This window comes from Bombus flavifrons, chromosome 8, assembly GCF_040668555.2.
Source record: "Bombus flavifrons isolate JBK064 chromosome 8, iyBomFlav1_principal, whole genome shotgun sequence".
NCBI classification, from domain to species: domain Eukaryota; kingdom Metazoa; phylum Arthropoda; class Insecta; order Hymenoptera; family Apidae; genus Bombus; species Bombus flavifrons.
Window position 1 is genome coordinate 16354667 of NC_138449.1, and position 25222 is coordinate 16379888.

The following is a 25222-nucleotide window of genomic DNA, read 5'->3' on the forward strand; positions in this document are numbered from 1 at the left end:
AAATACGGAGAAATGTTTCAACGATAATTTAATAGCGATCGTGTGGACTAATATCGTCCGATGTAACGAGCGATCGTCCAAAATAAATACGATACGCGTGAATTTACCTTCTTACGTTCGTCTCGTACCTATCAGGTATAATTGTATCGTTGGTATCGTTAGATCGAAGAGGAAGTTTGTCACGCGAGTCGTGTATATTCGATGTTGAGAGGCTTTATGACGGAAACGTCAGACGCAATTCTAAATACGCCTGTACATCTATGGATAACGTTCGAATTCGGAAGAGCGATCGTCTCTCTTTACGGAACATCGTTGCAACAACGAACACTCGTAACTCTATTCTCGTAAAAACGCGTCGCCGATACAACGTACGAGAATCGCGTATAGAACGAACGAAAAAAAAGGTCTCGCTTCGTCGGATCAGCAACGCTAACGAGAATGTGCACCTCCTGTCTCGTTATTCGCGGAAAGGTAAGACGGCGATGACATTTTCTCAAGAAACGAAACGATGCATCGAGAACAACGTGCCGCGTTTCGACTCGCTAGAAATTGTCCAGAGACACGAAGTAGATGGGTATTGGCAAATATCGAACGCGGCCGTGTCACGAGCACGTTTGGCTTCTGTACGAATTGCCAAATCGCCTCCAACCGGCTATGGTGTGTTGCCAAATCCTTTGGATCGTGTGTTAACCTGCTACGAAGTACGGACTACGAGTTACTTAGAGACGGGATAGGGTAACTAACCGGTATAAATTCATGTACTTTGCGGCTTTCGTAAGAATTACAGGTTTTGCACGATGCTTACGATCAGCGATAGCATAATTTCAAAACTAAACGGTCGAAACGATCGATTAAAATTGTACGGTGAAAGAGATACGGTGAAAGAGATTCGCTACAGAGGCAGATATAGAACTAGAGGGTGAAATCGGTGTGTTTCGAGGATCGAAGGGAATCGGTCGGGACATTTTTGAAAACACGAGAATTCGGAGCCTCGTTCGGTGCCGTTCCATGTCAATTTCGAACTGTCTTTCTCGGCTTCTTCGTAAATTATCGAGCGAGAGACGAAGAGGACTCGACGTTCGAAGCTTTCGATAAAAGATTTCGACGGAGCGAGATTTAAAGCGTTTCCGAGTACGTTCCATCGACTATACACTCGTTAACCCTTTCTAACGTTTCTTAACGTGCCAGTTAAACGATCGTGTGTTCGCATTTCGTAAGCGTCGTTTCATTTCCTTACTATGTAAAATATAGCGCGCTATTGAACGTTACGCGAGTAAATGTTAGCCATACCGTCACCAAATAATCTGTTTATATCGAAAATACGAAAAGTCAAGAAGGGTAGCCATCGTACATATGTAAATCAGAATAATAACAAGGGGAAATAATTCTCAGATCTGGAAAGAGCGATCGATATTATATTTTCGAAGCGAAAGAACGGTAAAAGTTCAAGTACTTTGACGATTTTCACGGATACCGATCGCTATTGTATTTTTTAGTAGCGTATTCCTTTCAGCGGGGATCGTGCCATTTTTCTGTTTCTTCTGTTTTACCTTTGAACGCGTTCTTTATCTCGTGTTATCGATTCTACGATCATCGTCGATACGATTTGTCGTATTCCGCTTCTATTCCGAAAAAACATCGATCATTCGATTAGATCAAACCGGACGACAAAACACTTAACGTTGTTAGAAGAACTTAACGTTCTACTTTTCCTATTATTATTTTCTACGTTTCGGATTCGAGAGAAAAGGTGCGATCGGCTCCGATCTTTCCTGCTAGCGAGTAAACGAGAGGGTTAATCCGAGTTCTGCATACCCCAAGTAATTTTCCAATTCGTTAGCAGCGCGTATTATTACGCGTTCTGCGCGTTAAGCAACGAGTCGAAGGAAAAAGGCGAGACGCGATACGAGTTGCGGCAGCCTGTTCCTCGTAAGGTATTCGTCGATCATCCGAGGCCACGTGTCTTTTTAAATGGAAATATGCCGAGAATACGGTCGGAAGAAGCCACCTTCCTTTTTGTTGCACGAGGTGCCAAATTTTCGCGAAATATCGACGAAAGGGTAACGTTTCTCGTACAAACGTTCTCGCGTTTTACAAAACCCAAAAAGTATCCGGTTTTAGAAAATAGAAATACCAGCTGGCTACTTACTTGGAATATCGTATTCTTATACGATACCCGAAGGAACGTACGTAGAAAGTTACATAGAAAGTATCGTCGCTCGATCGCCGCGTTGCAGAAAACGAGACGAAACCGAGACGACGACGCTGAAACGAGGCATTTTCTCATTCTTCGATCCCAAGAAATTCTACTCCGGTGTTCGCGTGAAATACGTACGCGTGTACGTACACTTCGATATTTGGTGGCCAATGCGGCCTGTCTGGGTAGGCAGAAAAAACGTGGCCTACGTGCACGGGACTCGATACTCCCTGGCAGCTTGCCTGCTCTAAGGTCTAAGGTATCCATCGTATAATCTTGGTTATCTCGTACCGCGTGCCTTTGCACCGGTCTGCAGGCACATCTGCCATAGCCGAAGAAAGAGGAAATTGCCGCGACCAGGCCCATGATCCGTAGAGAATGGACGTCGTGTTCTTGGACCGCACCGGTGCGCGTATGCATCTAACACCTGCCTCTGCAAGTTATTCCGTTCCTGCTTTTATCTTTCCCTCTTCTTCTTCTTCTTCTTCTTCTTCTTCCTACTTCTGTCTCTTTCCTATCTTTGTCGATTACCTTATGGCGCTGGCTACCGACTGCGAGTCAGGGAGAGAGAGAGAGAGAGAGCGAGAGAGAGCGAGTAACAGAAGTAATAACAGAAAGAAGCAGGGCTCGTGCTGCTCGTCCAGCCGACGCATCGGTTACTCGATCTTTGTGGATTTTATGGTCAACCCTGGTTCATCCGAAATCTCTGGAAACTAACTACTCGGGAATTCCTCTTGTACAACGTGTCACGAAATTTGTACAGTTATAGTCGCTCGATATAGAAAGCGTTTTTAGCTTTCGATTTAGTACGAGGATCCGATCGTACTTTACGTAGACAAAGATGACGTCCGCAAGAAGATATTTCGTAAGGGGCACGAAAAGTAATAAAAAGTAAGATGCGACGAACATCGTGTACACAGATACGTAGGTTACTTGTAACATTAGAATTATTCATCGTATAATTTTAATTGCTTTACGTTACTTTATATTTCTCTGTTCGCTTCTCCCGAAATTGTCCTTCGAAGAATTTTTTAACGTATTTCAAGCAGCAACGACAAAGAATTAGATTTCTTTGGCATCTATCGTTAAACTGTATCTTTGTAATACGTGTCACGATACGTATGTTTTTGGTAAATTATAAAATCACGACAAAGAAATTTACAGGTAATAGTCGAAGGAAGAAACATCTCCTTTAAATCTACAACAGCGAGACACCGATCCAAAAAATATTGCAAGTAACACCGTCGGGAAAGTGAGTTTCTCCGCGAATGGCAAGACAATGTATCATCGATTTCTCAGACCTTCCTCGTGGCCGAGAGCACGAGCACGAGCACGAGCACGAGCACAACGATCGAAGGCTGCATTTATTTGGGTCGTGGACACCGGTGAATTATCTCTTCGATCCTTCCGCTCTTACGACGCCTCTGACCCCCATTCCTTCTTCGTTATCACTCTTTATCACGTATTTACGACCGTCTTGCGGTTACTTGTGCATTGTTTTTAACCGATGCTCGCCAAGCATTGCGAAACCACCGTCCAGACGGTATTACGTGCTAAGATCGTTATTACGAACTAAACATGCTCGTCCTCCTCTTTCGTTCGTCGATCTAATCGCACGGACGATGAAGTTTCGATAGAAACCGATGATCGGTCTACCATCGCGTTTTATTATCTTACTGCGTTTCTACTTCTACTCTGTCCTCTTGAAGCTTGATCCAAATAAAAGTAGAAATATCCGTGAAATATTACAGTAGCGATACTTCTCAACATACTTCTCTTCTTATACACGCAAGATCGTGCGTTATACCGATGTTTGAAAAGAATCTACCTTTCTTGAAAAATGTTCGTCAAAGAGTGCTATTCTTATGCAACTATATCCGAACAACATAGTTAACGCTTGATACATACATACGAATATATATACGTGCGTATACGAAGCGTATAACGACAAAAAAGAACTACATCTTCTTTCTCGTTGTTAACTTTTTACAAGTCTCCTTTCGAATAAATTTTCAGGCTCTCTTCTAACTTTTTTTTTACGTATGACAACGTCTTTCGTTAAAGGTGAATCTATCCGATGTTGGCTAATTAGTACATAAAAACGTCATAGACGCGTTTTATCTAAAAACATCGAAGATTATTACCGAAATACATGCAAAAGTGATATATTAAAACATCGAAGGTCCTTCTGAACCGTATATTACCTGTGATAAGATAACATTTTCTAGGCTTCTTGGTAACTCGTTAACGACAAAAATACATACGACACGGTACGCTTCCCGTTTTTTAATCCGTACGAAACAAGCAGAACATTATGCTGTTTTATCGAATATCTTTTGACATATTTCTAAGCAACGCGCGTTTAAAGTAGATTATGGTGTTTAATTGTTAATTGCTTTAGATTTCGGAAAATGTCGGAGAATGAAGCGCGATCTCCGGAAAATAAGGAAAGAAGGGAGGATAAGGCGGATCCGGGCGCTAGCAGGCACGGCAACTTCATGAATTATTACCAATTCCATCCTGCGGAAGAGCGCGTGCGACAACTTCCGTGTGGCGTGTGGCACTCGACCCATCCGGACCGGAAATACGTAGGCCTAGACGTTGGCTGTAACGCGGGGGTAAGGCTGAAACAGCTGTCAGACGAAATAGGACGAGTCGACCGTGATCCGAAGTTACAAACGACAAGCGCCTAAATTTAGACGGTGTTATACCTTTTCGAATATCGCTCGCAACATAGTTTCTTCCTGAAATCCTTCCGGCCCTATGCTTTTTAGGAAAAATTGTAGAAAAAATATTGTGAATAACTAGTATTTCATTTTTATATCGGATAATTATACGTTATACCTTAGCCTTCTTAACAAGAGCAATTAATTTAGGTAATATTTGCAGCGAACAAATAATCCGTGATCAAAGTATAATACGTATCAATGGAAACGATTCTTTGTTTAAAAAATTCTTACTAAAAATCATATATCCAAAGGAATATTCGTTCGATTGGAAAATTCTCAAAATTCCATTGAACAAACGTACTTCGGTCGCATTAGTAATTTAGTGCTACAAAATCGATTCACAAAACGATATGGGGCCATAGAAGAGGTTTCTTGGCCAGAGAACGAGCGTAAAAATCACAAATCGTATTAATGGTTTCAGGATTTAACATTCGCGTTGCACAACTTCCTCGAGAAAACCTTATCTACCGATCAAGATCTACCGAAGGAGATTTGTTTGCTCGGCATAGACCTCGATCCCATCTTAATCGAACGGGCACGGGAACGCAATCCACGGCCGAATCGTATCGTTTTTGAGTGTCTCGATTTTTTGATCGAGGATCGTAACGGGACACTGGACAAGCATCTTCGTCGATTGGAAAAGTCGCGCTTCGACGTTGTGTTCTGTTTCTCCGTTACGATGTGGATCCACTTGAATCATGGGGACGAAGGACTGATGGAATTTTTGCAAAAGGCTTGTTCGATCACAAACATGATCGTGATAGAACCTCAGCTTTGGAAATGTTATAGAAACGCGTCGAGAAGGCTCAGACGATCAAAGGGTGAAGATTTTCCATTATTGAAGACGTTGAAACTCACTGGCGATCCAGTAGCGCATATTGAACGCATATTGACTGAATTTTGCAATTTTCGAAGAGTCACGGTTACCGAGAACAATGAGTGGAAACGGAGACTATTAATTTATGAAAGGATGTGAGCTATCGCTTCCAAGATCGACGAGATTCCATATGTTAATTGAAGTGAAACGACCGAACGACGATTTTTTCTTATGCAAATGCGATTGGAAATATTAAAATACGATGGTTGAAATAATTTTTGATGGCTTTAAGTCTCTCTCTCTCTCTCTCTCTCTCTCTCTCTCTGTCATAGGTCCAGTAACTGTTTTTTAAATATATTTTATTATTATATCACGCTGCTTAAATATATTTATAAATATGCGAGATATTTAATATTTTCTTTGTTATAAACAGTGTGGTGTTATATTTACAGAAGAAGAGTCTGAAATTTGGAAGATTCTTTTGCCTTGCACTGGACAGTAGGATATATCGTATTCTTTTTTTTTTTTTATTATAAATAACAGCCACCTTTGAGATATGCAGACGATATATTTGGAAAGCAAAGATCTAATATTTGGGAAATTTTCTTTCACATATACCCATCCTATTTTCTATTATTTTCTATTCTGTACGATTAAACGTAATTTATTAAATAAGTCTCATTATTTTCATACACATTGTTGTATTTTATATTTATAAATCAAAATGAATCAGCGATATGTATACATATCGGTAAGTTAATTCGAAAAGTCAGTTTTATTCCAACAATATAGTAAAAGTATAGTAAAAGTATAGTATAGTCCACCACTGTAATGACGAATGATAAGTAATCACGCGAATATCGAAATATTTCAGTACTACGTGAATCCGTGCATTATAAATATGGAAATTACTATATTATGTTTTCGTAATTAGTTCCTGTGTAATAGGAGAATCGACATGATTATTTCAGTTAAAGGCAACGATCTTCGTTAGTTTGATGAGAAAAAGGGGCAGAAAGGATAAGCAGTCGAAACAAGTTGAGGTTATAATTGTTTAAAGGGAAGGATTCTGAGAACGACGCGAGATGGCAATACCGTACGAATGTTTGTTCCGCTGATGGTGAAGTACCAGCATAACAACAAACTGACATGAATTCTGCGAGCAAGGTAAGCAAAAAAGCAACCATTGTCGCCGATTTTAGGCAGTTTCCCGCCATATAATACTTAATGGTCGTTCCTCCCCACCGCTCGTCTTCCTTTTTCTACGTGAGTCACGTGCTTTTATCCTCGAGTACTCTAGCAATGGAGTCTGTAAGCGGACACAAGGTTAGGTTATGAGTGCTTCTAACATTTTTCTTTTATTCTTTTTTCGATAAAATTGTTTGATAGACGAGTATAAGTTGTGTTCCTCGATGAAAATTCCTAAAAAAATAAATATATCGCTATTAATCATATGTCTGACAAATTAATCAACATTTTAAACGTTATCTGTTTTAGGTTGGTGAAATTTTCACCGCAGCCGGAGCAGCATTTAACAAGTTGGGAGAATTAACGATGCAATTACACCCTACGACCGACTCACCAGCAGGGTAATTAAATAAAACACACATGTATTATCGCCTTTTGTCATAAGTAGCGGCAATGCGCGTCTAATGCTTTCGCTTAAGTTTATATGAAACTATGTACTCTAGAGAAACGCGGGAGAATGTCACGTGGTTTCACGTATTTAAGTATTAACCAATCAGAAACGTAATACTGTGCATCTACAGCTTTGTTCAAGTACTATATTAGCGTACATCCTTTGAGTTTGAAAATTTTTATTGCTATAACGTTATCATTCGTTGCGATTAAAAAATACACCAAGGTATTATTAACTTCTCTTATGTTATATTTAACCTACGTTACATAAAGATAACTTAAATATTGTTTACGTTCGTATTCCCTTTAATACGTTTTACAAATTGTCAATGCACGTGGATAAAAAAGGTATTGTAGATTTTACGCTTACAAGTGTAGTTGGGAATTAAATAATCAAATACTTTGCATCACTATCGCTTTACCATAAAAAAGATGGCTGGCTGTATTTTTACATAACTCGTTGTGTCGCTTAATCTGTAGTAAATGGACTGACGAGGAAATTGAGATGCTCCGTCACTCGGTAAAGACCTTCAGTGAAGACTTGAACAAAATAAGTGAACACATCAAGGGACGAACGGTGTAAGTGAATAAGGCTGCATCGAGCCCACGGTTGTTCCTCAATTTCTATGCGTCAGTCTCGACCCAAAATTAACCGGTCGTTTCGACGTTCTAGCTCTCAAATTCGGACAACGCTAAAGAAGAAAGCTTTTGAGGAAGCTGGCGTGCCGATCAGACAACAAATGCTTTCTCAACAGTCAACGCAACAATCGGCAGTTCAACAAGTATCGAAGCAACAAACAGGAAATCAAGGATTAATGGGAAAATCGTCTGAAGTCACGTTGAACATGTTAAATGCACCGGAATCGGAAGTGGATGTTGAGGGACTACCAGAGGAGTGTCAAGTAAAGCTCGAGTTCGAAGGTGCGACGGAAGAAGTTGCTTCTTAATAAGCCGAAGTTAACCTTTCCATATGCAATCTTTTTTATCTCGATTTCCAAATAAGATAATTAATTAATTATGTAATAAGATAATTTTCATATAATATACGCGCTTAACGTTAAGTAACAAATATGTACCTTCAATAAATTATGTTTCTCAAATAGATTTTTAAAAGTCAGCTACGATTATTTACTTCGTGACATTCTTACCGACCGATCATCTACTAGTGTTTTTAATGAGGGCGCCACAAGCTGAAAAACCAGTGTCACAGACGCGTGAAATTGTTGGCAACAATTCCGACTGATCTGATGTTCGTCTATCCCATCGAATAGAGATTTTTTTGTCGATCTTTTGGTATTCTCCGGTCTCGCGTACGATCATGTAGTTTCGCGACTTACGTTACGTTAGTTCTGTTGCGTGACGCATGTGATTGACAGATTAGCAATGCGACGACTGACAGAGAACCCAACTTGTTCAAGTAGTTAATCGGCAGCACGCACGAGCTGATCTTCTATTGCATTCTCTTTTTCTTAATCGAGTCGCAGCTATCTTATTTTACAAAGAGATTAGCTCGTGTGTGTTCGATCAATGTGTGATGGATCGGTACGGTGAACTCGAGTGAACATTTGCAATTCGGGGCACCTGTGGCTGTGCCAGACGCTTGTAAACACTAAAATATCGCTACGACTGGAAACGTAACGATGGAAGGAGGCATATTAGAAAGTCCAGAGACCACTCTGGAGAGATCCGACGATGAGATCGCCTTACAAGGATTCTGCAGTCCTAAAAAGCCACTGTACAAAGTTCTTGGCCTGGCATTGATGTGCCTATTAGGCTTTGGTACGACTGTCATTGTTATTGCTCAATTATCTTTACAACGTGATCAAGTAGCCATTGTTCATTATTTATATCTGATCGCTTTTGTTTCGGTACATTATGACCTCGTTAAGTGTTTAAACTCGAGTTTGAACTCAGTTATCGGGATGACTAATATCTGTTGTTTCTTTCCGATGATTAAGTTTTTCATAAAGTAATTTCAATCGCAACCTACAATAATTTTATTTATTAAATTTTATGATATGCCGATTTGATATTTTTTTCACGAACATTTAAGCCCGTACTTTGACGTTTATTATCTACCACGTATCATAATGAAATGCTAATGAACCTATAAAATTATAGGAAGCGTAATTTTTTTCAATTGTTATTATCATTACATCGAAAATGTATTTAATTATGAGATTCTCGTTACTTGACAATAAACTAAACAATCACGTACATTTGATTACTCTAGTTTCCTCTATTGCCATCGTATTTATTTAACGTTTTTTTAATGATTTATATACTTCATTTATACATTTTTTTGTGATACTAGGGAAATAAGCTTCTTAAGAAATAACGTAAAATTATGCTCTTACTTTCAATCATTACTTATTACTTTTCTTTTCTATTGATTTGCGAGAAACTATTTTGAGTAATTGTTCTGTGAAAATGTTATTAATCGTGTTTTAGTTCCTTTCTATTGGTTTTCCAAGTGACATAAAATGCTCAATACACGTATACAACGTAACATGCATTTATGAATGGAATCGGTGTAAGTTGTATAAGATACACCGTCCATTTTGCACATGGCCCGAGACAAACCGTATCATCTTGTCGGTATTCTTTCGTCCGCGATATTTTACTTTTTCTCCCCTCTTGTTGATGTTTCTGATATCAACAAGACATGTAAAATGCATTTGCGCGAGTTCGAATCGCATGTATTCGGTTGGCAACTAAGTGATTGCGGATTTTGTCAATACCACCTAATGACAAAATCCGCAATCACTTAGTTGTCAACCCAATATATTAGTCACGTTTCTCGAGCACTCTCAAGCGATCAATGATTCGCATCTCATTATCTGCGCATCAATTAATCGAACGAAATGCTTTTATTTGCAGGTTCTTACTTCTGCTTTGACAATCCTGGTGCTTTGCAAGATGACTTTAAAGTCGACTTGCAGATGTCAACTAGTAAATTTGTTTTATTGTATTCTATTTACTCATGGCCAAACGTGATTTTATGTTTTATTGGCGGATTTTTATTGGACAGTGTGTTTGGCATACGTTTAGGAACAATTATATATATGGGACTTACGCTGATCGGTCAGATTATATTTGCAGCTGGAGCTATGGTTAACGAGTTTTGGGTGATGATGGTTGGTCGCTTTGTTTTTGGGTATGTCTTTCTCTGTAAGCTTGGAACATTTTATGATTCTGGTATTAATTTCCATACCTTTGCAGCGTTGGCGCAGAATCATTGGCCGTCGCTCAAAATAATTATGCTGTTTTATGGTTCAAAGGAAAGGAACTGAACTTGGTGTTTGGTTTGCAGCTAAGTTTCGCTAGAGTCGGATCAACCGTGAACTTTTTAGTAATGGAACCGATTTATAATTACGTGTCTCAATACTATAAAGGGCCAGAATGTATCGGCATTGTTCTCTTTCTTGCTGCTCTTACCTGTGTGGGTTCTATGATCTGTGCATGTTTACTGGGTATTATGGATAAGCGTGCTGAGAGATTATTAAGAAGGGGAGAGGGGCAAGAAACCGAAGTCGTTAGTTTAACCGATATTAAAGATTTTAAACTAATATTTTGGTTGATCGCCATCATTTGCATTGCTTATTACGTTGCGATATTCCCGTTCATCGCATTAGGAAAGTAAGTACGACTAATAAGGAATTTGTATAATTGTATTTTACTTAATTACATACTATGTTAAGTTATTCTTTCCTTTAGAGTATTTTTCGAACGAAAGTATGCGTTTGAACCATCAAACGCGAATATGGTTAACTCTCTCGTGTATTCCATATCAGCTATTGCGTCTCCCATCTTGGGCTATCTTGTCGATAGAACTGGGAAGAACGTTTCTTGGATGTTTGTCAGTATTCTTGCAACTATAGTAGCTCATGGACTACTCGCATTCACATATATAAATCCTTATGTATGCATGATTCTTATGGGATTAGCATACTCTATGCTCGCTAGTAGTTTATGGCCACTGATCGCACTTGTTACCCCAGAATATCAGCTTGGTACTGCTTACGGAATGTAAGTAAAGTTTAACGCACTCTTTAAACATCTGTGAAATATTTGACGGTTAATCTTACAAAATCCTTTATTTACAGTGCACAGGCTGTACAAAATTTGGGCTTGGCTACAACTTCAATATTAGCTGGTATAATCGTTGACCGGGGTGGATACTTCATGCTTGAAATGTTTTTCTTGGGTTGGCTATGGAGTATGTCTTTCCTTCGCATTGCTATTTCGATGAGATCCAAATGTCTGTATACTAATTTCTAATTAACGCTTTAATAGTTTCGTTAATAACCGCTGTTGCAATCTGGGTGTCGGATGTAGCAACTAGTGGTGGCTATCTGAATATGACGCCAGGTCAGAGAGAAAAATACGAAGAAATTCGACGTACACCGGAAAGTCTCGAAAGAGAAAAGTTACTGGCTCCGGAATCAACTTCTGATTTATCGACTGACGATCTTTTACAACCACAATCTGACATTAGCATTAGAAATCGTTATCTCTCTCGCATTGGAGGAATGGTAATCATGCAATCTTGTTTAAAACGATTTAAAAATACTTTTAATACTGTTAATACGTTGAATACTTTTAGGTACCGCCTAACGTAAAAACACCAATTCACCGGCTATTACGATGATGCATTTTATTTAGATGAATCTAAAATATAAATAGCTATATTCATTTAAAACCTCGGTAAAAGAGTTGCTCACTGTGTCTTCCTCTTACACAGCATTAATCTGTGATAATTTCGTAATCGATACGTTTGAATTATAGCCCGAATTACATATAATTCATTTGTAACAAATCGAAAAATAGATCTTTCGTCGACAAATTAATACGCCAATGATTAACAAGTGGCAAAGATATACTTATATATCGTTTGTTTTTGGCATTTATTGTAATTATGAATGTTAATAATAATACGATTTTATGAAACACCATCAAATAACGTGTTTTTAACACGAACAAATCAAGAATTATTTTCTACGTCTTATTTAAAAGAAAACCTATATAAATATTTCAAATTACTTATCGTTTAAGACTTGTAACATGTAACAATCGTGGCATATAAGAGTACTTTAACGCACATTTAGTAATGTACAGATAACTCAAAGCAAAAGTTAAGAAGATTAAGTTATCATGCATTGATTGCAACGTTATTGTAGTGTACGTTACGCTATATTATACCGTTCTTCTTATAATAATCGAAGCTTTTTGTCATACAACTGGAATAACAAATAAAAGTTTATGAATTTGTTTTTTGTTATAAAATGTGTCATAGAAAAGATGTATTAAAAACATTTTTTTATCTAAGAAACGTTTAATATTTTCTTAACAAAAGTAATTTTATACGTAAAAAATAGTTTTCACGCAATTAAGGAATACGTACTGCTGAAAACAAGATATTATCGTTTCTCGGGCGAATTTTGATGAAAAACCGTATACTCGTGTTTTCTACCGAATAACACGCGAATTGATTGTAAGTCGTTGCATACGAGAAAAATTAATTTGATTAAAGTATGAATAATTGTACTCGAAAAAGAAGCGTTTGACATACGACGAGGCGACGCCATTGGCTGTGGTGACGCCTGTCAAGACTCGAGACGCTTATTTATGCACAGCTGTAGTGTGCAACACGTGCGTACCCGTGAGCACATTTACTATTAGGAGGATCGTGGTTTTTACTTTAATTTTCGTCGACATGGGGGTCCACGACAACGCAGATTCGAAATATATCGTTATGGGTACTTCGAGTTTCTCGAAATTAGCACCGAAACGTCCTACTACCGTTGTATTTAACGAAAGTTCGAGCAAAATCCAAAAATTCGAGGATAATCAACAAAACGTTCAAGCAGAAAATGTGGATAAAGGAAATATTAGTTTACAACAACAAAGGAAGTCTTTACCGGTCTATAAGCTTCGTAAGCGGTAAGTTACGTGTTATCGTTTTTCGTTTTTCGATTGATTTTTTACTGCCATACTTTACTCCAAATATCGTCTTCGAAGTAGACACGCGGAACATCGTGAAACAAAATGGTGTATCATCGACTATGCAAAGTTGATAACTCGATTCCTCGTCGTACAGATGGCAGCGTTATACGGAACTAAAAACGCGCGTACTGAAAATAATTTGAAAAATTATTTGTTACAAATATCCCGGTACATACTAATGTCAATATGCGATATTACGTATATATTTGCCAAACTATATAAATATATTTGCCAATATACAAAATATACAGAGTATAATTAAAGTTAAACGATTCTTTAGAAACTATTTGTAAGATACCGTAACATATTTTTGTACTAACTTAAAAAAATCTTGGCGTTACTTGTATCAGTGTAGAAAATTTTAGAGATCCTCGTGAATATTTTAAGCGATTGTTATTATATAATATATCTATTTATATATTATAATTAATTATAAACAGTCGATATATTCTAAATAACGTAGAAAAAAATTTTTATCGAACATTTAATTCCCTGTACTTAAATATCTTTTGGTATTCTCAAACAAAACTGGATTTAAGTTGCATTATTAAATTATGGATAAGTAATTACAGTAGATGATATATATCGTGATTGTTTAGGATTCGATGGTATTTTTCAAAGCACGTAGCTTACAGTAGATATAAATCTGTTTTATTTTCTCTTACGTTTACTTTTTTTAAATTTAGCGAAAAGATAGAAGATTCGGTTTCCTCCAAGCAAGTGTTATTATTAGTAGATGCTGCGTCATTAAATCGAACGACATAATAGTTTAACTATTACGCAAACGGGCAAAGTATAACGTGGACATGGAGCGATTCTTTTGCCTACGTCCATAGTTTATTAATGTTATAGTTAACCATTCGATCTACCGATACCTATCTATTTTTTCCATCGCAAGACGACGTGGTTTCCACGCGAGCTAATAAACTGCCTTCAACGTTCGTTTCAGGCTACTCGAAGAGATTCGCAGAAACAGCACTCTAATCATCATTGGCGAAACGGGAAGTGGCAAGACAACGCAAATTCCCCAATTGCTGCTCTCGTCTGGTATCGCAGGCACTATCGGTTGCATCGGTATCACTCAACCTCGAAGAGTAGCCGCGGTGAGCGTGGCTCGCAGAGTCGCACAGGAGCAAGGAGTAGAACCGGGTAAATTGGTCGGTTATTGCGTACGTTTCGAGGACGTGACTTCGCCGCAAACGAGAATCAAGTATCTGACCGACGGAATGATGGTTCGTGAGGCGATGACCGACGAGATTTTATCGGATTATTCGGTGGTGATCCTTGACGAGGCTCACGAACGCTCGGTGCAAACTGACGTATTGCTCGGCGTGGCGAGAAGGGCACAAAATTTACGAAAGCTTAAGAATCTGCCGCCGCTGAAGCTGCTCGTAATGTCAGCTACGATGGACGTCGATAAGTTCAGCAAGTATTTCCAAGCACCGGCGGTGTACTTAGAGGGTCGTCAGCATCCGGTGAAGATTTATCACGCCGTCAAGTCGCAGGAGGATTATGCGTTCTCTGCCCTTGTTACAGCTTTCCAGATTCATCGCGACAACCCTGCTAAGTAATTTTTTTTATTCGTTCTCTTCCTACCTTTAAAATATGTCATTTTCAAGTTGCGCAAATATTCTCGACGCTGTAAATCTTGTATAGTTTTCGTTTCGCGATATCGATGTTTCTACGATACCTGCAGGTATTAGGAGAAACGACAAGTAAGTAGGTGATTATACAACGTAACAAGTGGAATTTCGTTTCTTTCCGTGCAACATTGCGTATGTTATACTATGCAGCGTGTTGTATAATCGATACATGTACTACCGTTCGTAAGTCTTTTACTTGTTTAAACGAAAACAAGAAACACGCCTATATCTCTTTAGCTTCGCGTTTATCTCTAACGAATGGTCGACACCTTACAAAATTAATTTCACACGCACACTATGTATTTGCAATAATATAGACGGTAGACAATTTAAATTTACGACGGTAGCCTTAAGCGCATAAGCTGCTTATAGCATAGGCAGAATGTTGCCAGAGTGAAATGAAAATTATATACCTCTTTTTAAATGGAATCGTACGATTTTGAAGCAGCTCGTTGCTTCCTATAAATAATTCTCAGAGTGCAACGTTTTCGGTCCAATTACGCGGCTTATCGCTTTACTTTGTACGAAATCGTTGATCATCTTTTCGGATAATTCGCGTTTAATACACAAAAGACCACTTCCCGAAACGATGATAATTGTAACGAGGTTACGAAGACTCTGACACGTTGTACCGTATTCAAACGAAACGTGTCATCGTGCTACGTCATTCTGTTCCTCTTTCAAGTTTAATTTAAATAGAACTCGATCGCAGCGTATCGAAGGAAGATTACGGAGTACTTGTTACGAATTTCCTTCGATTTTCTAGTTAAACGCGTTCCGCGATACGATAATAGAAATATCGTGGAGCGTAAATTTTTCAGCTTAGTAGGCCATTTGCAAGATGCCCGTGTATTTGCATAACACCGTTACTTTTATTCGATTAGAGGCGAGCAGGTTCGAATACGAAGCCCGGGGAAGTGGGTCAGAAGGAAACAGACGATTTCCAGAAACTTTTTGTCTCTTTTCCAGCGAGGATATTCTGGTTTTTCTAACTGGGCAAGAAGAGATAGAGGCTGCGGCTGCGAGCGCCAGACAAGTAGCTAAACAATTGGATGGACAGGGTTATCCATCGTTGAAGGTGTTTCCATTGTACTCGGCTTTGCCGACGCATCAACAATTGGAAGCCTTTAAACCATCCGCTCCTGGAATGAGAAAGCTGATTTTGTCCACCAACGTGGCCGAAACTTCCGTTACCATCGGAGGTACGTGGCGGAATCAACGAGATTACTTTATTTCCAATTTTTTCTGCTATCCCATCGTCTCTAATCTCTTCAGGGCGAGTATCTCTCTTCGCGTTAGAAGAGCTCCGAGAACGTTCTTTCGCCAGATTTAAATCGATACTTTGTTACGTTTCTTTAGTTTTAGTTTTGGAAAAGGGGAGGACGAAGAAAATATTCTAACCTTCGATTTCACTGATCTCTGTTAATTCAGATCGATTTAATTCAGAGTGTTTTTCGAATTAATTCACAGCGAAGAAACAAAAAGGAAGAGTAGATCGAAGCTAGAACGCCGGAAGATAGCGTTCGTATATACATGTGCGACGATATGATCGTCGGATTCACGTTGGTTACGGCTAATGATGAATTACGAATTCGTTGGAGTCCTTTTATTACGTCACGATTAAATGTAAATAGAATCAAAATTTCGAGGAAGATAACCGAGGCAGGTAATTTTGATCATTTGCTTTTGTCATTTATGCGGAGCGTTTACGAGAAAACGTACAAAATATGCAAACTGTGTCTACTTACGCAAATGCATATTTTCATAGAATACAAAGGCAGACACGAAATCAAGATGGAAATTTGTTATCTGTTTTTGATTAAAGGATTATGCAGGCCGTTTCGTTCAACTAGAGTATCTCACGAGGGACTCGATTTTACGAAAACGAAACGTTTTAACGAAAGCTGTTTGGTTCGAAGGTGGCATCGTACGGTGCAAATTACTTTTACGTAGATGCGGAAAAGCGGGCAAGATTTTAAGGACAACTTTATTTCTTTTACACGGAACCATGTATCTTTTTTAGTACACTAATCGGTTCATCCCTGCGAGAATGTGTCGACCTACGTATGTCGGAAAACTAGCTTGGTTTAGCAGATGTTTCAATTTTAATTTGTCAAATTGGACGTACGGTGGACGCGAGGGTATCGTTTCTTCGAACGTCTTAACAGCCGTGCGACGTTTTCGAACGTTTTATCTCGAACGGTAATCCTGGTCGATCCTGCGAGCTTCGTTGACACGATACCGATACTATCGTCGGCTTTCGCGTTTTCCGCGCTAACGCGAACCCACTTTCCACGCTTTGCGCAAAAACCGATAACGGTGGATCCTCGCCGTGGAACGCGGGCATTGCCGCGGTAGCAAACTAAACGCAATTACGTTTGCGTTAATAAGGCCATAGAGTCGGCCGTCGAAAGCGTAAGAGCGGCGATATATCATCGGACGAAAGCCTGGCTTGTGTCAACGCGCGATCTTACGTAAAACAATTACGATATAGGCCCGGGTTTAACTGCCTTTGAGAATCCATGCCGAGCTTACGATCTTCGAACGACAAGGAAATCGCGCCACGCGAACGTAACGATGGAAGCTATAATAAGATCGCAAATTATTGCCTCTTCGGCAAAGATTTCCAGAATAGAGTACGTCGCGTTAACTATGTGGACGATACCTGTCGTTTTGTAAATTAAACAATTCATCGTAAAAAGTAACTTCGATATCAATTTTTAATACTATTGGCTACGTGGCTAGTGAAAGAAAAGGGCGTTAGAAGAAGATGGGAGGGAGGAAGAGAAGGAGAGAGAGAGAGAGAGAGAGAGAGAGAGAGAGCAATTTTATCTTCCGCGTGTAGCGCGATCCGCTAATATCGCGAGCCGAAAGCCGGTACGCTCGTTCGCGATAGAAGGATCGGCGACGTTGCCGATGCACACAGTGATTTCCCGATAAAATTACGCAGGAATTCGACACGTGATCGACACCGGAGTGGTGAAAGCTAGAACTCATCACCCGACCACCGGATTGGATGTGCTGAGGGTGGAAAAAGTCTCAAAGGCACAGGCCTGGCAGAGGACCGGCCGAGCTGGCCGGGAAGCGGCCGGCAAATGTTACAGAAGCTACACCAAGGAGGAATTCGAGAGGATGAAGGAGATGCCTGTGCCAGAGATACAAAGATGTTCTCTCGCGGGAGTAGCCCTGCAGCTGCTTGCTATCGGGGTTGACATCACCACCTTTGATTTTATGGACAAACCACCGAAGGAGGCCGTTGACGTTGCGGTGACCTGTCTGGAAAAATTGGGCGCCGTCAAGGGTGAGTCTCGTAGTTTCAACGACGACTTTTAACATATTTCCATATGACTGATTTTGAGTAAAACACGCGATACCGGCATAGATATTCTCGTTGCTTGTCTCGATTTCAGAACGAGTGAATTTCGCTAGATGTTTTGAAAGGTGACTAGTAAAGAGAGAGAGAGAGAAAGAGTAGAGTAAAGGTTTCAAAAGTATCGATTCATGTAAATAAACGAGCTTTATAGTTTTTTGATGACGATAGGATGGATTGCACGAAGGTCGATATCGCGATACTATTTTATTTTTGTTATTATTACATATTTATTTCGAATATCGTTAATCGTATAACATCATCGTTATCGAAATCGTATACCGCGTACATATGTACATATGTATACGTATCATACACGTGTACGTACATTCACGTCATAATAGGTCGAATAAAATAGAGACAATACGTACGAATAAGCATTTAATAGTCCGATAGTGTTTGTTATTCGATAAATTTGAGTCGCTTCGAAACAGATAGCAATTACTTCGATAAAATCGGATAGATATTCGCGATAGACAAGATATTCGTGAAACGTCAGATGAATATTTTATAAAAATATAATGTACTCTCGACTAATAACGATCCACTTAAACTTCTCGAATATTTGAAGGAAAATCGCACAAATAATCGATACTCGTCGTAAATTTAATCAAACTCGTAAATCAAACTTTTACTCGTGCCACGAATGTTACGCAAGCGATAGTTACTTGTAAAATTTGTTTAGTACGATGGATAGAGGTACTCCAGACTATGTACAAAGTTCAATATGCGAAAATTAAACGCAAAGCTACGAATGTCTGTTCGTAGAATTTGCGAAGAGAAACTAGATCGGTCAATTAAGTTTTGCACTATGGTTCGAGTTTGAGTTTCTCGTTCGCGAGATCAGATTGCCGCGCTAATTACACTATCCAAATCGTTGGAAGATTTCTTCTTCCTAAAACGATTCATCGGGATTTGTAGTCTTCTTAATCGATCTCGATCACGTGAGAAAATTAACGCGATTTCAACTCGAATCTTACGTTTGCTCGATCGTTCTGTCTCGTCGATCGAACAATTCTATCAATTTTCTGAAAATTATATGATTTTTTATTTTAGCGTAAATCGTAAACGATATGTCGCGTGATATTACTCTTATATATAGGGTTAATTAATGTTAGTATACTATATTGTACGATATAAAATTCTATATACGTAAACATCGTAAGTTCGAAGACACATAGCGTATCTATTTCTGCGTACATTTAAATATTTCGATACAGATATTTTTGAAATTTTAAAGGCTATTATGTACACCTAATTTTTCCAAGTACGATATTATACGTATATTTTGAACTTTACGAAATACCGTGTCGTCTTCGTTGATCCTAAATATAATTGAATTAACGAGATATTTCTATATCATTAAATAAGCGTATTACGATGCTATTGGTCTTTGGTAACGTCGATATCGTAATTTAATTCAAATAAATTAGCATTAATATCGAACAATTTTCGAAAAACGAAGCAAACTATCTGATTCTGATTCGTTAGATTCTCTTTTCCAATTGTAGGGTTTAAAATCTACCGTTGATTCCTGTTATTAGAATTCCCGATACTTTTAACCACAGATAAGCGAAGCGAAGCATTCCACGTAGAGGTACGGTATTCTATATAGAGAAAAACGACTTAACTCTCGAGTCTTTGGAACGCTTTAATCCATATCATCTCTAGCAGGAAAACGACTAAAAGAACGAAAAAAAAAAAAAAGAAACGAAAAGTTACGAAAGTAGTCTAGCCGGGTAATTAATTACCGTTTTTAGGTAAGATTCGTCGTGCGTTCCACCGAGAATAAGACGAAGCGTCAAGTGGCATTCCGTATCGATTTTCGGATTTTAGCTGTTCCAGAATGTGCAACACTCGCTACCACATTCTCTGTAATCTCATTTTCTTCGTATCTCGTCATTGATTTTTCCAGCGACGATACAAACTGCGTTTCTAACGCAGAGTATTCGTATCCTCGCAGGTATCGAATTCAAATTATCGCTGTTCGATCATGGACAAACATCCTAAAATATAGGGTAATAATTCAGCTTTCGATCGATCTTACGTTTGTCGAAAAATAGGAATTCGTCGTAATACGAATGGAGGATTTGATCAAGGCCGATGGTTTCTTAAGTGAAACGGAACGAAAGCTGTAGATGGGAGTCCTTTGGCTTTCGTGTAACAGTTTCATCGCGATCCTAGAAATACTCGTACGTTGCTCACGTATACGTGGATTATACGAGTTCGAATTTATGTACAGCGTGTACGATCGAACCGTAAAATTTTGTCGGAATATCACGTCGCTCTTTTTTGCTTCGTTACATCGCTTAGCTGTTTTTGTTCAGTCGTCCGCTTTGCCGAAAAATTATTGCTACATTTACATTTTACAGTTTTATGGAATAATTTATTTTGCGAGAAAGATCGAACAAGGTGGCAGCAAGTTACGTATAATATAATAAAGTTACATACATATGGACTGTATCATCGTAGACGTGGAATTTCTTTTTATTAGTACGACGACAAATTGGGAACTGGAATTGCGCTGTAAACTCTCGAAAAGGAAGATTCTGAATTTCAAATAAGCGACATCAGCTGACGGAGGAAATATATCCCCGTCCGCGAAAACAATACGTTCTGCCGCTTTATTTCTTTTTAGAACAGCGATATTTCATATCTCGCATGTTGGTTGTTATCGTAACTGTATCGCGTATATCTAAAACGAAAATCGCTGCAACTTTATTCGACGTCGTTTATGTTGTCTGGAAGAGTATAATTCGACCATATATATCATATTTCGATGCAGTCTTTTTACGTCTATTTGTCTTCTATCGATCACGGGATAGAAAAGTTTCGCGGCGATCGAAGGATATTTTACAAATGTATCGAAAGCTGAAATTGATTCGAACGAACTGTAAGACGATATGGATCGTTACCATCTATCAAATTATTTTAAGCGAAGTAACAAGTAACTTGCGTTTACCTTGATCACAGTGTATTTAATCGTACATTTAATCGTATATTAATTAGTTTCGAGCTAATCGCGATTTGTTTGAACTCTATTCGCGCTTAAAGACAAAAATTGACACTGCTAGAAGAAGTCGCTACCTCGCGGAATATTAAACGGGTATTTAATTTTTGAGAAACGTTCGTAGCTGCACCTCGATATACGTATACCTCTATATATGTATATAAGATAAGACTTTTTCGTTCGACTTTCATGGGAATAGGTTCTCCACCACAGCTGACTACCCTCGGAAGAACCATGTCCTTGTTTCCGTTGGATCCACGGTTCACTAAGGTGATTCTCGCATCCGCGGAGCATCAATGTCTCGAAGAAGCCCTCACCGTTGTCGCTCTATTGTCAGGAGAGTCTGTCTTCACCGATCCACCTGCGAAAAGACAGCAAGCTTACGTCGCTAGATCAAGGTATCGGATTGTATCGATCTCTGGCCTCTCTTGTTTCATCGAATATCGTGTCGTAATGCGCTCTTTCACCGGACTTTTCATAGTTTTCTTATACGTTTCGCATATATAACGTAATGCACGCCAATAACTAAAAGCTTGCTCGTCTCCGATACCTGTTTCGAGAAATTTTGCGAACCAGTTGTTTCGCGATAACGTCTTCTAGCGAATAAATAGTCCTGACACGGAGGAAATCGTAGAAGCAAACAGCGCACGAATTTCACGTTTCAGCATGATTTTCCAAATATTTTCAAAGTAAAGTAACCTAATCCGATATCGCTGAACTCGTCACGATGTTATCTATAGCGTTAGATAAAGCAACTTGTTCGCAACATTTTTGTCGTCGGATTATGCCGGTTGGCTTTGTGTCTTTAAAATATTTTTAAAACAGGAAACAGCTACGAGTTTCGTGAAAACGAGATTTCACGGTACAGTGATCAAATATTTGTCAAAATAAGTATTCACGAATCTAGAGCAAATTCCGCGTATACCTTTAAACGTCAAACAGATCCGTCTACGATGCGATCGATACTCGCGGCTTGTTACGCTTCTTTCGTTCGTTCCAGATTCGCCTCCCCCGAGGGAGACCACGTCACGTTGCTGAACGTTTTTCGCGCGTACGCCAATACCAAGCAGAAGAAGGTCTGGTGTCACGAGAACTTTCTGCATCACAGGAATCTAGAATACGCCGCGGAGGTGCGACAGCAACTCGCCACATTGGCGGAACGTGCGAATTTGGAGAAGGCCAGCTGCGGGACGAATACCGAGCAACTCAGGAAAGCGCTCCTCGAGGGTCTCTACGATAATCTCGCCGAATTGCAGAGGGATCAGACTTACATCACCGTGAGTTCATTTTACTCTCCTCTCCCTCTTTCTCTCTCTCTCTCTTCTTTTTCATTCTCATAGTATCGCAACGATCGTCGAACTCGAGGCCGCTTGTCCGAATCCAAGGTTCGTTCGACCAACTTTTAGCCGGTGGAAGTTCGTCGTCGAAGTAGGTCGATCGAGTACGATACCGTACGTAATTATTTCAGCCACGAAAGTCTCAAACTTTTCTCTCCGATTGTACCGTAAGGTAAATAAATGTATCCCGTTGATGAAACGCAGTTGACTTTTTTACGAGAATAATCAGCAAATAGAAGATCGTGGTTATACGCGGTTTGTAGTAATCGGAGATATTTGCCGACGTCGTTGATAGTTGGCGCGATAGAGAGGAAAGGCATTTGAAAGAAACACGGCACAGGTGGCAGTTTTTCCATTGAAAAAATTGCTAGCAACGACGAACTTAAATACGGAAATCTGTGCGCTTTTGAATATATACACATATAGAAGAAAATTTTTCCGCCACCTCTGGATAAATACGAATATCATGTACTATTTTCTACGTTTATTTTGATTTTGCAAAATCACACATATATATATAATTTTTAGTTCAATCGATTTGTAATATTTTACGAAGCGATTAAAGTATTTAGAGCGCAGGAATAAATAATTTTGATCGAATCGTAGGAATTTTGTTCGCGTCTGTGATTTCTTTGATCGCGCTTCTGTAAAGCGTGTATTGCTTTAATACGTTTTGGGTATCTTGTCGAGACAACGTGTAGATAAAGCGACTTTATTTACGTCTTTCGATAACGTTACATCGAGGAAATTTTGTTGCATGGTATCGTGGCTTGGTTTTTAACGGGTCAATAGCGTGCCATTGGGCGTCGAACGATCTTTTTTAACTTGTTGCGACAAGGGAAAGCGACGTCGTAGCGAGACGGAAAAGTTTACGGTGCGAGAACTTTTTAAACGGACGAAATCGAAGGGAGAGGTAGTATTGTTTCGTTGTCATGTCGGAAATTCGAAGCTCAAACGAGTTTCCTCGGAGTATGAGGCACGGTTTAAGTAAGCTTTCTCTGCCGGTGACTCGGTAACGAGAATTTAGGAGTAATTGGATTGTTCGTTTGTGTAGGTGAGCTCGAAGCAGCCAGTCGCCATACATCCTTCCTCGACGTTGCACGGCAGCAAGCCACCGTTAATATTGTTCACGGAGGTTGTAGCCACCGGAAGATGTTACCTCCGCGGTTTGTCTGTCATCGACTGCTCCTGGTTGACCGAAAAAGGCATCGGTGTCGGAAAACACGATTAAACGGAATGCCCGTCGTTTCTCTCGTGAAAAAAACCTTGCAAGCTTCGTTACGAGCGTTCCCGTTTTTGTCCCGGATCGTTGTAATCGGGAAGAATCGACGCAACTCGTTTTCGTACTCTGTACAGTTCTTTAATAAAGACGATCATCGTCTCGTCGAAGATGCCACGTTGATACGTAAACAATTTGTCCCTCCTTTCGCCCTTCTTTACTCAATTTTACTTATCCATCTATCTTGCATTTTAGTTAATATCGTTTGCCGAGCGTTAAGACAACTTTGAAAGTAACGTATTCGTTGTTTCGTCGTCGATCAAAGAAAGATATCCGAAGATTTACGTAAAAAGATATACGGTTCTGCTTCGGTTTTCACGCTTATCGATCGTATCTCTTTACGCTTTGAAGATCTTTATCGTCATCGATAGATTCCTTCTCCGGCATGGTTTATATATATCGAATAATACGACGATGATTATAAACATTAGCGACGATCGATAATTATTAAAAAAATAGGGTATTGACGTACAACTTAAATCGACAATATATAGGTAAGTTACCTATAACGAATTACCTATATAGGTAAATATATAGGTAATTCGTTACGTTATATCGATACCGACATTTAACGATAAGAAACGTATTAATTTCAGCGATGTTTATCTGGCGTTTAAACCCGGTACATACATATACACGTGTCTTACGTGTGCCGGAAGGGTTGAAGCTAGCGGCAGCACTTGGCTACGTTCCGAAGTCATTAGTGAGAAGCTAAAATCGATTGATCATAGCCGTAGCGGCAACCCGACCATCCATATCGCCCTGGCGCGCGATCCTACTTTACACACAGCGAAAGAAAACGGACCACAGGAGGGATTCGTCGCGATCCAGCAAATACGTAAATCGGGCTATTCGCGCTGATTTCTCGAATCGACGAATCCCGAAGACAAGTAAGAAATAATTCTATTGGTTAGAGTTATGGAGCCTTCCGAGGGTAATCGCGTTTTCGTCGTGCGCGATTCAGACGATCCCGGTTAATTCGCGAAACGGTTAATTAACGCAGCGAAAACGGTTTTGTACGACGAGAGCGAATAAGCAGGACGCGGAACACGGTCGTCGCACGGTTCGGTACATGTCGTCACAACAGGTGGCTAGCTCGACGAAATATCGTCGCGATCTCATGCATGTAAATGCTCCGTTACCGACTCCTGTGTACTTTTGACGGACGCCGACGCGTATACTAATCGTCCCTTTTT

The 25222-nt window shown here is 39.4% G+C and overlaps 4 protein-coding genes across 12 annotated transcripts in view; all 4 read left to right on the plus strand.

The window, feature by feature from the left end:
* LOC138182702 (probable RNA methyltransferase CG11342) overlaps positions 1–6173 on the plus strand; it is a 44953-nt gene extending 38780 nt beyond the window's left edge. For 3 of the 5 annotated variants that reach the window (XM_069118786.1, XM_069118788.1, XM_069118785.1), the window contains exons 2-3: positions 4599–4815; positions 5348–6173. In XM_069118786.1, coding sequence (XP_068974887.1) covers positions 4609–4815; positions 5348–5902 — 762 coding nt within the window. In that variant the 5' untranslated portion in view covers positions 4599–4608 and the 3' untranslated portion in view covers positions 5903–6173. Of the gene's footprint in view, positions 1–431; positions 472–3438; positions 3583–4598; positions 4816–5347 lie in introns of those variants that run through there. The other 2 variants (XM_069118789.1, XM_069118790.1) reach the window with 2 other exon arrangements.
* Positions 1–8382, plus strand: part of LOC138182703 (chromatin complexes subunit BAP18) — a 45961-nt gene extending 37579 nt beyond the window's left edge. Inside the window, exons 1-5 of one of the 4 annotated variants that reach the window (XM_069118793.1) lie at positions 6190–6494; positions 6715–6910; positions 7241–7332; positions 7862–7960; positions 8055–8382. In XM_069118793.1, the coding sequence (XP_068974894.1) occupies positions 6893–6910; positions 7241–7332; positions 7862–7960; positions 8055–8328 (483 nt within the window). In that variant the 5' untranslated portion in view covers positions 6190–6494; positions 6715–6892 and the 3' untranslated portion in view covers positions 8329–8382. Of the gene's footprint in view, positions 1–6189; positions 6495–6714; positions 6911–6930; positions 7070–7240; positions 7333–7861; positions 7961–8054 lie in introns of those variants that run through there. The other 3 variants (XM_069118792.1, XM_069118791.1, XM_069118794.1) reach the window with 3 other exon arrangements.
* A 295-nt stretch (positions 8383–8677) lies between these two features.
* Positions 8678–12344, plus strand: LOC138182707 (lysosomal dipeptide transporter MFSD1). Its single transcript, XM_069118805.1, has 7 exons — positions 8678–9160; positions 10262–10538; positions 10604–11020; positions 11099–11410; positions 11488–11600; positions 11678–11916; positions 11988–12344. Exons 1-7 carry the CDS (start codon positions 9022–9024, stop codon positions 12030–12032), a joined length of 1542 nt encoding a protein of 513 aa, XP_068974906.1. The 5' UTR covers positions 8678–9021; the 3' UTR covers positions 12033–12344.
* A 166-nt stretch (positions 12345–12510) lies between these two features.
* On the plus strand, positions 12511–24138 carry ath (ATP-dependent RNA helicase DHX33). 2 transcript variants are annotated; one of them, XM_069118798.1, is made up of 7 exons: positions 12511–13324; positions 14337–14954; positions 16000–16232; positions 17981–18331; positions 21610–21808; positions 22411–22687; positions 23802–24138. In XM_069118798.1, the coding sequence occupies exons 1-7, from the start codon at positions 13098–13100 to the stop codon at positions 23976–23978; spliced, it is 2082 nt and encodes a 693-aa protein (XP_068974899.1). In that variant the 5' UTR covers positions 12511–13097; the 3' UTR covers positions 23979–24138. The 2 variants fall into 2 exon arrangements, with proteins under 2 accessions (XP_068974899.1, XP_068974900.1); XM_069118799.1 differs by having other exon boundaries at positions 22519–22687.
* Positions 24139–25222: the final 1084 nt, after the last annotated feature.

Excerpts from the sequence above, each read along its gene's own strand:
- LOC138182707 (XM_069118805.1), top strand. The coding sequence starts at position 9,022 with ATGGAAGGAGGCATATTAGAAAGTCCAGAGACCACTCTGGAGAGATCC. Across the intron at positions 11,601-11,677 it reads TTTCTTGGGTTGGCTATGGA|TTTCGTTAATAACCGCTGTT; the intron begins GTATGTCTTTCC and ends ACGCTTTAATAG. Across the intron at positions 11,917-11,987 it reads TCTCTCGCATTGGAGGAATG|GTACCGCCTAACGTAAAAAC; the intron begins GTAATCATGCAA and ends GAATACTTTTAG.
- ath (XM_069118798.1), top strand. The coding sequence starts at position 13,098 with ATGGGGGTCCACGACAACGCAGATTCGAAATATATCGTTATGGGTACT. Across the intron at positions 13,325-14,336 it reads GTCTATAAGCTTCGTAAGCG|GCTACTCGAAGAGATTCGCA; the intron begins GTAAGTTACGTG and ends CGTTCGTTTCAG. Across the intron at positions 22,688-23,801 it reads GGGATCAGACTTACATCACC|GTGAGCTCGAAGCAGCCAGT; the intron begins GTGAGTTCATTT and ends TCGTTTGTGTAG.